The following is a 13,047-nucleotide window of genomic DNA, read 5'->3' on the forward strand; positions in this document are numbered from 1 at the left end:
ATATGCAAAGATGCTTTGAAATTACTTTATATTAGGCTACCAAATAAAGTACAGCTTTCGTAGAATATTATCATAGGCCACCCTGCTAGAAGCCGAAGGGCGAAATTCTAGAATTCTATCCTACAAACTTGATCGATAACCAAATAGCGTAAAAGCGTTGTGGTCAGATCTCCCAGCTCATATTTTATAAAAGTAAAGTTTGGCACAGTGCATAAATTCCATGATTCACCTAGATCTACTTTAAATATGCATTTTGAGAAGGCTGTTCAAAGCTCTACAATGGTTTCGGTATACTTTGATATAACTCTGCGTTTATGGTTTACTATGTCAACCGTACGAAAATCTTCATTGGTGTCGAGTCCACTTTTTCCATGACGGTTGGACTGACAACCTTCAACTGTCAGCGGGTTGCGAATGTGCTGAGGACAACAATGGCAGCCAGGCTATCTCCTACGGCGAATTTGTTTCGCAAATCTCGACTATTTGCGCTTCCCCCAACCCTCACTCCTCCAGCCCAAGCCGCATCCTCGAGCCAAATCGCCGAATCCGATACTGCAACCCTTCCTTATCCTATCCGCGCTGCAATTGTTACCCCAGATTCATCACTAGCAAGGGGCGATTGGGGCCTCAAGCGACCATTGCCAGCGAAGTCGACGATACAGAGTTCATCAACACCCGTTGTGCGGATCAATGCACTAGACACGTTTGAGCATGTCACCGATTTCGAATCCGCCGGAGACCATATCAAGACCCTGGCGAAATGGCAGGAACTCTCACTGCCAATATCGCTGCCTAAGAACAATGGAATTGCGATACAGGTCGGTGGGGGAAACCATGAGAGCGTTTTCGAAACCAAAATAGATAATACACACGAAACTCCCAACACACCAGCGCCAGATTCCAAGCGATTTAGGTTTGGTGGCCCGTGGGTAGCTGGTCTAACGGATATTGAATTCGATCGATACCTAGCATCCGTTCGCCGCCGAAAGCCAGAATTTATGAAGAAACTACGACAACTCGTTGCAGAGGGGAAACTGGCCGATGCGAGGCGCAAAGCCCGGGAGGGAGGAGAGAATCTCGACGATTTACAGAAGCCTCCAAGCATCAGCGAGAAGGAGTTCCAGACCGCTCTAAGAACTTTGAGAGCCGACCCTACAGCTTTGGGACCGATAATCTCCAAATTTTTGGACCTGCCTCCGCCTCCCCAGACCCCGAGCCACCGGATCCACCTCAGCAGTTGGAGCGCAGCGCCGTCTGAAGCATCGTCTGCAGAATATGGCCGCCGCGGCCCACCCAAGACTCATCCTTCGGCAGGTTTGTCTTATCTACGCACGGGCGCTCAAATTGTCAACCACCCCGTTGTTGGACCGCAAAAACATCCACGACCCGTTCCGGCACGAATTCTTCGACCAAAGCGCCGGCACAGAGGAAATGCTTACAAAGCTGTAGTTGGAGTGGGAGGTATCGTCACAGAGGACGTCAATGCTCATGCGTTTAGGGAGCACAATGGCCCCGGGGGAATCACTGAATTTGACCCCGATGTTCCTGGCGGTTCCAAGTACTGGGTCCACCCTGTGCGTGCCTCAGTGACATCAGAGGGCAAGATCTCTCTTGCAATCGATAGAGCATCGGACGCCGCCAAAGCGCTTCATGGCGGTCTCCCTGAAGCAGAGCCACTGCCGGACTATGTCCGTGGCACCCAACGAACGTTCGACGACTTGGTCACAAAAAGACCTGTGAATCGGGCCATGGCGGGTGCGGGGACAAATAGTAGCCCACAAGACATACTAAACCTTCTCAAGGAGTCGAAAGAGTCAAACCCGGATTCCTCGTGAGATAACATTCTAGACTGTACAGTACACCCTAAACGTTGGAAGTTGTTATTTAGATTTAGCAACATCTGAAACACATTTTTCAGCCACCTTCTGCAGATTACTTTGCAATCGGAGTTACTTTCTTTCCCTATCTCTACGTATTCCGTATATATTATTTATTTTCATTATTTATCGCATTTACTGTAAACTCTACAAATCTTCTAGGTGTGTGAAGACGTAAGTTTCACATCACGTGATGTAGGGCACACAACGAAGCGAAATCTCCGCCAAAACGACATCACGAAATCCACACCTCCATCAATCTTTCTTTCCTCCTCGTCCCGCCCGCAACTTTCGAATCCCAACCAGCACACCAAAAACCGCCAAAATGGGTCGCGTCCGCACTAAGGTAAGAGAATCACAAAATCCTCCAATTCCTGCTATAACGGAATTCCTAGATTGCTAACTGCAACGCCAACAGACCGTCAAGAAGTCCGCCAAGGTCATCATTGAGCGGTACTATCCCAAGCTCACTCTAGACTTCGAGACCAACAAGCGCATTTGCGATGAGATCGCTATTATTGCCTCCAAGCGTCTGCGCAACAAGGTGCGCTCCAATATTCCGCCACGGACAGGAACTAAGATATGACTTGACGATTGGTGAATTCTAATATTTCGAAATAGATTGCCGGCTACACCACCCACTTGATGAAGCGTATCCAGCGCGGCCCTGTCCGTGGTATCTCCTTCAAGCTGCAGGAGGAGGAGCGTGAGCGCAAGGATCAATACGTCCCCGAGATCTCGGCTTTGGACGTCTCGCAGACCGAGAGCGGACAGCTGGATGTTGATGCTGATACCAAGGACCTGCTCAAGAGCCTCGGTGTAAGTTTTCAATGCGCCTTGAAAAATGAAAATTGCAGGTTGTTCTCTAACTGTTTCCTTCTCTCGTTTCGTTTAGTTTGATGCCCTCAAGGTCAACGTCGTCCCAGTCAGCCAGCAGACGAGCGATAACCGCCCTCGTCGCTATGGCGGTGGCCGTTAAATTCCCTCCGTTTCTATGAAAAAAATTGGTTGTTAAAAAGGTTTTCATCTTAAGGTCGCATGCAATGATGGAATGAAAGGCGTTTTTCCCCCTCGTTTTATTCCCCATTTTTTTAGGGCGGGAACTGGACGGATTGAAAACAGGAAAGAAAAAGGGCCGCTGTGATCGACTGTCCCGCATTGGAGTCATCGTGCGACGCCCTCCTCTTTTTACTTTCAGTTTTTTTATTGCAGGTTAACTCACGACAAACCGGACAAGAATATAAAGGGTATTTATCTCAAGACAAGGTGTCGCTGATTCCTCACGGATGATGCTTGATTGCCAAAATTGTTCTTTTGTTTGCTTTTTCAAGTTTACCTCAACACCTTTTAAGAGGCGAGGCTGCTTGGAGTGACGCTCCTTGAAAATTTAGCCTCACCATTGCCTCAGTGCTCTTGAGGTATGGTATAGATAATATTTATTTTGGAATGGACGAAAAACGGTAGGTCCTAGATCAATTGCTAGTTCGATTGATATATACTTGACTCAAAAACTTGCGGATGTAGATGTTATCATTGTTCGAATAAAAAACCTTGGTAAACTCCTTTTATCCCCTCCTGCAGAACCCGTTATAGTGCACGCCGGATATGGCACCGCCTTTGGACGCACGCCTCAACGCGAAACAACATTAAATACGTTAAATAGTAGGGAGGATATCATCATCTTCGTCGTCGTCGTCGTCGTCGTCGTCGTTTGGCGCATGTTGCCTTGCGGTACCAAGTTGCTTCGTTGGCTCAAAGCCTTCAATCGAGCCACCACATAAATCTTCCGCGTGCAACGATGGAGGTTGAACCATGGCTGCTTTAGTGCTTGTGCCCTGCTGTTTCTCCAAGATATTCACACCAACCCGTCCTGCAGCCAACCCGCGGTGGTTCGTAGCGCTATCTCCTCTTTCAATAGCAAGCGCGGCCTGGCCAGCCTCCCGATCATCACGAACAGCCAACTGCCCCATCCCATCCACAATCGCCTCAGGTTCCAAGCTCTTATCACTAATCACCAGCCGGCGCATAGCCTCTTCGACATCACTCGCCCCCTTTACCTGCTCTTCCTGCACAACCTCCCCCCCGATTTCACCCTCCTTCCCCTTCATCCTATTCCTCTCCTTCCTGGCCCTCCCTTCCTCCAGTAGTAAAATCTGCTCCGCCTGCGCTTGTCCCGTCCCAACAGAGCTCCTCTCCCACGCCGGCTGGTCAATCAGCTGCACACGAATATACATGGCGCGCTCCGCACACTCGTCTGAACACCATTTCTCAATCTGCTCCTTCGGTACAACCTTCATTTCCTTCCCGCGCCCGCCAGGCCCACTCCCTTTCTTCCCCCATACAATCCTGAACTTCGCCCTAGGGTCTTCCTTCCTATGTTCATTGGCGCAGAGTACGTAGCCGCAGCGGCCGTCAATGTTCCTTTCCAGGATTAGATTGTCATAGTCCGATGGCTGGAATGGGATGAGGGCTTCTTTAAAGGCTTGGACGTCTGCGGGAAGAGGGGAAGAGGCTTGGGCAATGGGGGAACTAGGGAAGGAGAGGAGTTCCTCGATGCGGGCGAGGATTAGGGCCTCTGTGTCCTTGCGGGCTTGTATTTGGTGGGCGTGGTGGAGGGCTATGGCTAGATGGCGGGGATCAGGGGCTGGTTTGCGTTGTTTGGTCACAGCTTTTGGTCTGGAGGTGGCGGCGGCGGTAGTTGTGCGGGAGGGGTTTGTGTTTGGGGGCTGGGGCGGGGGCGGGGGCGGGGGCGGGGTTTCTTTGGTGAAAGCTGCATGGATTGCAGGTAGTGAGGATTTCATGGTGGGTGGCCCTTGAGGTGCGGGATTGTTGGACATTCTGGCGGTGTTACTGTAGCGTAAATGCACCTGGGAGGCAGAAGGGGATCACCTGGACGCGAAGCCAGGGGACTTATTTCGTCCCCTTTTCCTCTTCCCTTCCCTCCTCTTCTCGTCTCCTTCTAGACACCCGATGAGACGACAGCGGGAAGGAGAAGACTAATTAATAGAAGCAATTTTTTTACCCGCTGGAAGAGGCTAGAAGTTTAGTTCGGCAGCAACCCGATAGCAGCCAAACAGTAGTTGGATATCAGAAAATATTCGAGTTTCACACTTGGAGGGAGAAGTGAACTGCAGCTGCTGTTTCAGAAGCCTAGGGCCAAATGAATTGGCGTTGAACACGGATAGATATTCTCTTTTAACTCACATCAGCAGAAGAGGAGTGATATCAAACCCAGTCTTTCAATCCAACCAGTGGTTTGGGTCTCATACGTCGCGGTTGATGGTGGAAGTGGCGTAGGCGGCGACATCTAGTTCACACCTAAATGAGCCGCACCAGCCACAGCTTACAAACTGCTTCCTCCACCATCATTCATACCAACGACAAACCATCACGACCAACTATTTGCTATCTGAACCAAGTGGGCTGTTGACACTCCCGCTGTTCTACAAATCAACCTCCATTCCTACGTTCCTTTATATCCTCTAACATTGAATGTTTTTGGCGTAATAAATCTCTCCTGTCCCGTAAATCCTCGGTTCCATATCTCAACTATCCTGGTGAGACTTCCCCACTTGTTCCTGGGCCTATTGAATACTCCGGATCAGGAGTGTTAGCTGCCGGACAACCCCTGTTTTGGCTGCTGACGTGGTTTAGGTCTATGAACTTCTACGGTTTCAGCCTCTACTGGCATATCCTGCGCAACGAAGGAGCCTTAATAAACTAATTTGTCTGCTGCGAAAACTCAATTTGGCGGTCTGTTGTTGTTGCTGTTGTCGCTGTCGTCTTCAGCCCTGGAGTCAGAGAGGGTCACAACCAAAGCCGCAACCCCCGCCAACCCCCTAATTACTCTGCGCATCCAGCGAGAAACCTAACTTAGACCCCGCGTTCTACCCGTTCTATTAATTCGGCTCCAGTATAATTTCTGCGAGGTGAATGCAACCGTCCAACCAAATGTCGGGCGTTCCGTTCACAGTCAGGGCGGTGTTTGAATACACCTCCGAGCACGAGGATGATCTTAACTTTTCGGTCGACCAGATCATCAAGGTAACCGCGGAGGAGGATGATGACTGGTACTTTGGAGAATATGTGGATGAGTCGGGCTCCAAGAAAGAAGGCATTTTCCCTCGGAATTTCGTCGAAAGATACGAACCCCCCGCACCCCCTCGACCGACGAGACCTTCGAGGTCAAGGAAGGAGCCTGAACTTCCTGCTGCTGCTACTGCTCCTCCAGTGGACCCAACTCTCGCCACTGCCCCTGCACCAATGTCTCCGAAGATTGTAAATGAACGCGCTGAACCAGAACATGAGCAAGTACCAGCAATGCCACAGGCAGCAGCAGAACCTCAGCTACCACCAGCGCCACAACCCGTTGAGGCTGCTCAAGCGACCGCTGCAGCGCCAGTTGCACCCCCTTCCCCGAAACCCGTCGAAGCGCAACAACCCGTGCAAAAGCCAGCGTCAAAAGCTCCGCCTCCGGCAGTAGCGGAAAAACCTACGGGCTCCTCATTTAAAGACCGTATCGCGGCATTTAACAAACCTGCAGCCCCTCCAATTACTCCATTCGACCCGAATAAGCCTCCTTCCTCCTCCTCGTTTATCAAGAAACCGTTTATTGCTCCTCCTCCGAGCAGAAATGCTTATGTACCACCGCCTATGGAGCAGCCACAGAAGATATATAGGCGAGAAGAAGACCCCGATATTGTGGAGCGCACCAGCCATGATAGGCCCGTGCCGGAGCGCCCCATTATATCTGCAGATCCTGAGGAGACAGAAGACCAGCCCAAGCCTACGAGTTTGAAAGAGAGAATTGCATTACTACAAAAGCAGCAGCTTGAGCAGGCGGCACGTCATGCAGAAGCTGCTCAGAAGAAGGAGAGGCCCAAGAAGCCTCCAAAGAAGCGCATGGAGTCTCAAGAGCGGACGGAACAAATTGGCGCTGTTCATGGCGCTGAGCTAGAAAGGATCGAAACTTCCGAAACCGCCAAGGATTCCAATGCCGCGGCTTCCATCCATGAAGGTCCCGAATCACCTGGGCGCGCCCGCTCTCCTACGCAGCCCTCCAGGGAGCTCACAAGTGATACCAACGATGCAGACTATTCCGGCGCTGGGGATACTGAAGAGGCTGATGAAGCTTCCACCGGAAGGGAAGACACCGACGACCAACATCGCGAGTTGAGGAAAAAGCAAGCGTCGGATTCTAAACAGGCTTTAGACGGTGAGGATGAGATTGAGGAGGAACCAGATGACGAGGAGGAAGAGGAAATAGACCCCGAAATTCGACGGCGCATGGAAATTCGTGAACGGATGGCTAAAATGAGTGGCGGTATGGGCATGATGGGGATGTTTGGTCCTCCGGGAGGACTCCCACCGGCCGGCGGATTCCGAAAGTCAAAACCGCCTGCAGCTGATTCCGAGCGGAAATCGTCTGAGGACCATCGACATTCTTCATCTGCCATGCATGCACCTCCCGTCCCTTTAATGGGCTTGCCAGGAATGTATGCTAAGAAACCCGCTGAGCCAGCGCCAGAAGTGGGCGAAGACGAGGGCCAGGAGGTTCAGCCAACTCCTGATCCGAGATCTACGGAGCCACCTGTCGAAGAGCCACCCAAACCCCCGACCGAGCTCCCACCAGCGCCTACAGAGCGGGCGGTAGCACCACTTCCACCCCAAGGTATATATAAATATCTCCAGTCTAAGTAGTTTGATAACCTGAAATATCGTCCAATTTTAACCTTTTATGTAGACCAACCCGCGTCCTCACCTCCACCAAAACTCGCAAGGCCCTTTCCACCACCAATTCCGAAGGAGCTTCCGGCTCCCCCTATCCCCACAGATTGTAAGTTATCCGCCTGAGTTCTCCACTACCTCCTAATACTAATACAATTTCTGAAGCTCGCCCATCGACGTTGCCATCGAGACCTATTGCCTCACCAAGCCTTGGTAGTGAATCCGATGACGAACTCTCTGCCCCTCAAGGTCCTGGACAGCAGCCTTCAGATTCCTTGGACCTTTCGGACCGGAATGGGGCGCCGCAGTCGCCCAGACAATCGTTCAGCCCTGAGCCATCCGGTAGTTTAAAGTCGCCTACTATGAGTGCTGAAAAACGTGCCAGCCGTGGCCCCCCACCAATACCCCTTGCCAGTCCTCCTTTACCTTCGCCTAGCCACACTCGTCCGCCACCCCCTCCTCCGCCCATGCCTGGCCGTAGGTCTACCAATGACAGTAAAATGAACGCCTCCACTCCAACCACTATGTCCGGGGGGGACAACAGCGAGGAAGAAGTTACCGAGTATGATGGGGACTATGACACGGACATTGCATCCGGGGTAAAGCACAAAGATGCGTTGAAGGCACATGTGCGTGAGTCAAGTTTTGATGAAGATACCATAACAGATGAGTTCTCTGCGCAGTCTCCCAGGAGCCCACAGGACATGCGGCCTCCTCCTCTTCCCCCCACTGCCGCCCCTCGTGCAGTTCCTCCCCCACCACCCACTCAGCCACCGAAACACGCGCGAAAATCCGCAGACATGCCTAGAGGCCCACCTCCGCCAGTGCCTCCCTTAAAGGATCAAACTGGAAACGCAGCGGATGATAGTGAAGACTACGACCCATTCCGCTATAGTGCCCGTTCACCCGTACCTCCTAGCGGACTCCCCAGCTTACCCTCTAGTGCACCGCGAGTCGAACTAAACCTGCCACTGCGAAACCCCCCTCCTGAGGATGAAGATGATGATCTCTATTCAGCCTCGCTCCCCCGACCGTTTCAACAGCAGCCACAGCCACTCTCTACTGAGAGGGCGGCTCCTGGAGCTCCCCCATCGTGGAACCCACCGAGGCAGTCTATGGATGCTCCCAGGTCTGCGCCAAATGCTCGCAGATCAATGGACGTTTCGCGCCCCACTGGAGACCAAGGATATATCGCAAGCGACGTGGACTTGGGCGCCAGCTCACTCTGGTGGACACAGCCTAACTTACCACCTCCAGCCTTCCAGAAACGGCGCGACGTCCATTTCGAGATAGACCAATCCACCCCGACCAACCGCGGCGGTGACACCACCGTCTCCAAGGCCGTCTATATCCTCTTCATGGATTACTCACAAACCATCGTAACCGTCCAATTCGATTCCAAAAACCCCATCGACGCCATCCTCGAGCAACGTCACGAACCTCCTCCCCAGCGCCTGCGCCAAGACCAGCTCGAAAGCGCCCACGAGCAATTCGGCACTCGCATCTCCGACGCTGTCACTGCAAAGCAAAACAGTATAGTGGGAGACGGCACGCCGCACGGCCTCGTCCTATCACTCCTAACCCCTCTCTCCGACGCGCTACCGCCAATCGGCACGCGCGCCTACGGCTCCCTTGTCTATGCTAATCTAGCCAACGCGTCTGTGCAGCAGGTCGATGAGATTCGCGCGGGCGATATTGTCACGTTCCGGAACGCGCGGTTCCAAGGCCATCGCGGAACGATGCATCAGAAGTACAGTGCTGAAGTGGGTAAGCCGGACCATGTGGGTATTGTTGTCGATTGGGATGGGACGAAGAAGAAGATCCGGGCGTGGGAGCAGGGGAGGGAAAGTAAGAAGGTTAAGATGGAGAGTTTTAAGTTGGGAGATTTGAAGAGTGGGGAGTGTCGGGTTTGGAGGATTATGCCGCGGAGTTGGGTTGGGTGGGACGGCTTGCACTGAGTGGATGAGCTTTTGTGTGTTTGTGTTTTGTGAGTGGGTAAAGGGGTGTGACAAGAACCTTATCAGGGGAAGCAGGAGGGATGGTATAAAGGAACGAACCCTTTTATTGTTTATTGTCTTATGATGAATGCTCCTTCATATTCCCCTATTTTTTTACCCTTTGAAATGTGCATACGCCTTTTTTTTATTTATTTATTTTGTGCTGCTTTCTTCCCCCGTCTTTGCATGAAATATAACGTTCCTAGATGAGCTGGGTTCGGCCGATTAGGCGCTGCTTTAACGTAGTATACATATAGCGACTGCAGTAGTCAAGAATGAGATGTTATCACTTGCCGTCGTTGGAGGTGGATGTGAAGCGGGCGTCGCACCCCCCCCCCTTTTTTTTTTGGCCTGTAATTTATGATTTTGTCCCTTGGATCACTATTCATATTGGCCTGATTAATATTCGGCGTTCAATTTACCATATTTATGGGATATATTTTCTTCTTCTCCATTTTTTCTTTCATTCTTTTTCATTCCTCTTTTTTTCTTTTTCTTTTTTTTTTTTTTTTTCCCGGAGGAATTGCGATGAGTGGACGAATTTTCTATTATACATATATTCGAACCCTCTCCGTCGCTCTGCCTCCCATTTTCACTCATTCTTTTTCTGCTCATCAGCTACGCGAAAGAAAAGAACATGTCGCCCTGCTCCTGATAGTTTTTCGCATATAATTAGGTGGTACCTCCAGCCTTCGATCACCAAATGCTCCCCGCAAAACGGCTCTGCCCACCCCCGCATGACCACGGCGGCCTGGAGTGACATAGGGACGAAAATATCTTTTGACATATTTCCTGGCCGTAACACAGGAGTTGAAATACAGATATCTCAGCTCAGACTTAAAACAGCTGTGATTGTTGCTATGCAAAGAAGCGCACCGACGCCCATTCGTCATGTATAATGCATATAAATATGCATTCGACCCATCGGGCACTACAGACTGCCGTCCGTAGCTTGTCTTTCCATGTTGCGAGTTCGGTCCGAATCATCGCTCTATGTTTTCGCCCCTCATCCTTAAGTCTGTTTAGTCACTCCTGTGCGCTTCTTACGAGTTACTGGATCTGGACCCCGACACCAAGCGCGATGTAGGGGGCCTCGGGCTAATGGCATGTTTTCCGACCTCGCATCTCAGGATGCTCCATTATTATACTCCTGTATGAGCTGCTTGGAGTTTGCCATCCATGACTATGATCCAAGCTAGCCTATGTCTGACCTCGGGGTTAATTTTTAACCCACACACTACAGAATAACCAGAGCCAGAGGGGGAAAGGCCTTCACATTTCCCAACATGCACATGTTTTGAGAAATTTTAGCATTGGTACTATACAACTGATATCCTGCAGTGTTGATGGCCAAGCAAACTCGTTTGAGCGAAGAGAACAAACCGCCCTCTCAGGAGACAGCAGGGCTTGCCATTGATGTTGAGCCGGCACCGAATCTATCCCCTATTTCGGATTCTGAGAAGAGCCATCACCATGATCCAGAGAAGGGCAGAGTCATTACGTACCTGAAAACTCGTAAAGCGGCCCGCCAAGATGCGAAAAAGGTCAATCCCGTTTTGCAAGATACAACAGCGGTAGTAGCAGCAGCAGCAGCAGCAGAAGCTCCCAAAAGACCAAAACTCCGCTTCCCCAATCCCATCAAGTCCCTTATAATCCTCCGCGAAAAGGACACCCTAATCGCCCTCATAGCGAATGCCATAATGTTCGCTGCCTTCTACGCCATGAACGCCGCCATCACCTTCCTCTTCCACGACATCTACGGCTACAACAACTTCCAAATTGGTCTCTGTTACATTCTCATTGGTGCCGGGGTGTGCATAGGCTCCATCGCCAACGGCTTCATCCTCGACTATAACTACCGCCGCATTTCCAAGAAAACTCGGCATCCCCACCGTCCGCAACACGCAGCAAGACCTCCGCTATTTCCCTATCGAGCGTGCACGGCTGTAAATCGTGTTCCCGCTGGTGTTCGTGAGCGCCTGCGCCATTGTGAGCTTTGGATGGGTTCTGCATTTCCTCGTCCCGATTGCTGCGCCGCTAGTGCTTCTTTGCATATCTGGGGCTGCCCTTACGAGTGCTGTAAATACGGTAAGTACGCTCATCGTGGATCTGCACCCGGGTAGGGCAGCTACAGTAACGGCATCGAATAATTTGGTCCGCTGCTTGTTTGGGGCCGGTGCCACGGGGGTTATTTCTCCCATGATTCATGGGCTGGGAGTCAGGTGGTGTTTTACCCTTATTGCTTTTATCATGGCGGCCACATCCCCTGTCATGCTCGTCGTGATACGCTTTGGGCCAAAGTGGAGGGAAGAGGGGCGCCTTAAGGCCGAGGCGCGATCAGAACGATATGATTCAGGTTGCCGAGGGAATGGAGAGTCGGCTAAAAAGGTATTGGTAACGTGTATATGACGTTAGGGGGCTCATCGTTTCAGGATATTGATATATCGGCGCAGCGTGAGTGGGGGCAAATGGTTTCGGACGAGAGAAATCTGTTCCAACGACGAAATGACCAGAACATGAGTAATGTGTAGAATTAGATAATTATGAAAATATCTAGTGACATTGAATAAAGCTATTTCCAAACATATACTGTACATATTCTCATTTAAAGGCAAAATATGCTCGTTCCAAAGGTTGGCGCTCTGTCTCCCATGCTAGCCAGTCTGATCTCGTAGTCCTAAAGGCAAATTCATATTAACGTCTATTCGATACCCACAAAGGTATAAGGGTAGAAAGAAGAATAAGGCATGGGGAAAAAAGAAATAAGATAAGAATAAAAAATAGTAAACTCACGGCAATAACCCCATTGCATTAACCTTCCACACCCCGAGCGCCAGCAAAACACACTGCATCAGCACATACACAGCCTTAACCCCTAGCATCTGCCCCCTAGTACTCTCCGTCTCAAACTTCACAAAAGCGCTGTTCGTATTCAGTAGACCCTGGATGGGCCCCTTGAACAGCATGAACACCATCATGATGCTGAATATCTGCAGGCTGTTGCCGGACATATACATCATGATTGCGTTCATGGGCAGTTGCTTTGTGGGCGCCAGGGCGAGTTCCCAGGCCTTTTTTAATTTTAGCGCGTCGGTTTCGGCGGCTTTGCGGAGGGCGGCGGCGGTGGTGGTGGATTGTTGTTGGTGTTGTGGGGAAGTTCGCTGCTGGGAGGGAGGATGGGGTCAGCTTGTGGGTTTCTTGACGCGGGTTTTTTCCCTTCTTTTTTCCTTCTGGCTTTTGTTTGGCTTGAAAAGAGGGTACATACCTGCTTTGTAATGGGTTTGCTGGCGGAATAGCCCGGTGGATCAGGGATATTGGTTGATTTCGGGGGTCGCGGAGGTGTAGCAGCGTTCATTTCGATGGCCCATCGCGGTGGAGGGGGAGGTGATGGGGTGGCTTCTGGAGCCATTTTTCTGGACAAAATTTATTTCTCTTTCGCTTTTTAA

General features: G+C 51.0%; 6 protein-coding genes across 6 annotated transcripts; 4 read left to right on the forward strand and 2 right to left on the reverse strand.

Moving 5' to 3' along the window:
- Positions 1–165: 165 nt before the first annotated feature.
- BDBG_07075 (uncharacterized protein) lies at positions 166–1,965 on the forward strand. Its single transcript, XM_002622518.2, has one exon. It carries the CDS (start codon positions 315–317, stop codon positions 1,833–1,835), a length of 1,521 nt encoding a protein of 506 aa, XP_002622564.2. The 5' UTR covers positions 166–314; the 3' UTR covers positions 1,836–1,965.
- BDBG_07077 (DUF408 domain-containing protein) lies at positions 1,957–5,194 on the reverse strand. Its single transcript, XM_002622520.2, has one exon. The coding sequence runs from the start codon at positions 4,712–4,714 to the stop codon at positions 3,533–3,535; it is 1,182 nt and encodes a 393-aa protein (XP_002622566.2). The 5' UTR covers positions 4,715–5,194; the 3' UTR covers positions 1,957–3,532.
- BDBG_07076 (40S ribosomal protein S17) lies at positions 1,995–3,974 on the forward strand. The gene is made up of 4 exons (XM_002622519.2): positions 1,995–2,223; positions 2,296–2,421; positions 2,499–2,696; positions 2,773–3,974. The coding sequence occupies exons 1-4, from the start codon at positions 2,203–2,205 to the stop codon at positions 2,854–2,856; spliced, it is 429 nt and encodes a 142-aa protein (XP_002622565.1). The 5' UTR covers positions 1,995–2,202; the 3' UTR covers positions 2,857–3,974.
- Positions 4,614–10,070, forward strand: BDBG_07078 (uncharacterized protein). Its single transcript, XM_002622521.2, has 4 exons — positions 4,614–5,434; positions 5,532–7,548; positions 7,621–7,713; positions 7,770–10,070. Exons 2-4 carry the CDS (start codon positions 5,811–5,813, stop codon positions 9,560–9,562), a joined length of 3,624 nt encoding a protein of 1,207 aa, XP_002622567.2. The 5' UTR covers positions 4,614–5,434; positions 5,532–5,810; the 3' UTR covers positions 9,563–10,070.
- Positions 10,071–10,796: 726 nt separating this feature from the next.
- On the forward strand, positions 10,797–12,184 carry BDBG_07079 (MFS multidrug transporter). Its single transcript, XM_031722926.1, has 3 exons — positions 10,797–11,689; positions 11,730–11,989; positions 12,034–12,184. The coding sequence occupies exons 1-3, from the start codon at positions 10,948–10,950 to the stop codon at positions 12,130–12,132; spliced, it is 1,101 nt and encodes a 366-aa protein (XP_031579959.1). The 5' UTR covers positions 10,797–10,947; the 3' UTR covers positions 12,133–12,184.
- On the reverse strand, positions 12,068–13,010 carry BDBG_07080 (ER membrane DUF1077 domain-containing protein; the record flags this gene model as incomplete). Its single annotated transcript, XM_031722927.1, has 4 exons — positions 12,068–12,090; positions 12,197–12,278; positions 12,395–12,765; positions 12,867–13,010. 3 exons carry the CDS (start codon positions 13,008–13,010, stop codon positions 12,203–12,205), a joined length of 591 nt encoding a protein of 196 aa, XP_031579960.1. The 3' UTR covers positions 12,068–12,090; positions 12,197–12,202.
- Between the last annotated feature and the right edge of the window lie 37 nt (positions 13,011–13,047).

Source organism: Blastomyces gilchristii (genome assembly GCF_000003855.2).
Source record: "Blastomyces gilchristii SLH14081 genomic scaffold supercont1.17, whole genome shotgun sequence".
NCBI classification, from domain to species: domain Eukaryota; kingdom Fungi; phylum Ascomycota; class Eurotiomycetes; order Onygenales; family Ajellomycetaceae; genus Blastomyces; species Blastomyces gilchristii.

Excerpts from the sequence above, each read along its gene's own strand:
- BDBG_07075 (XM_002622518.2), top strand. The coding sequence starts at position 315 with ATGGTTTACTATGTCAACCGTACGAAAATCTTCATTGGTGTCGAGTCC.
- BDBG_07076 (XM_002622519.2), top strand. The coding sequence starts at position 2,203 with ATGGGTCGCGTCCGCACTAAG. Across the intron at positions 2,422-2,498 it reads CCAAGCGTCTGCGCAACAAG|ATTGCCGGCTACACCACCCA; the intron begins GTGCGCTCCAAT and ends ATTTCGAAATAG. Across the intron at positions 2,697-2,772 it reads ACCTGCTCAAGAGCCTCGGT|TTTGATGCCCTCAAGGTCAA; the intron begins GTAAGTTTTCAA and ends CGTTTCGTTTAG.
- BDBG_07077 (XM_002622520.2), bottom strand. The coding sequence starts at position 4,714 with ATGTCCAACAATCCCGCACCTCAAGGGCCACCCACCATGAAATCCTCA.
- BDBG_07078 (XM_002622521.2), top strand. The coding sequence starts at position 5,811 with ATGCAACCGTCCAACCAAATGTCGGGCGTTCCGTTCACAGTCAGGGCG. Across the intron at positions 7,549-7,620 it reads AGCACCACTTCCACCCCAAG|ACCAACCCGCGTCCTCACCT; the intron begins GTATATATAAAT and ends CCTTTTATGTAG. Across the intron at positions 7,714-7,769 it reads TCCCCCTATCCCCACAGATT|CTCGCCCATCGACGTTGCCA; the intron begins GTAAGTTATCCG and ends CAATTTCTGAAG.
- BDBG_07079 (XM_031722926.1), top strand. The coding sequence starts at position 10,948 with ATGGCCAAGCAAACTCGTTTGAGCGAAGAGAACAAACCGCCCTCTCAG. Across the intron at positions 11,690-11,729 it reads TTACGAGTGCTGTAAATACG|CTACAGTAACGGCATCGAAT; the intron begins GTAAGTACGCTC and ends CGGGTAGGGCAG. Across the intron at positions 11,990-12,033 it reads ATGGAGAGTCGGCTAAAAAG|GATATTGATATATCGGCGCA; the intron begins GTATTGGTAACG and ends TCATCGTTTCAG.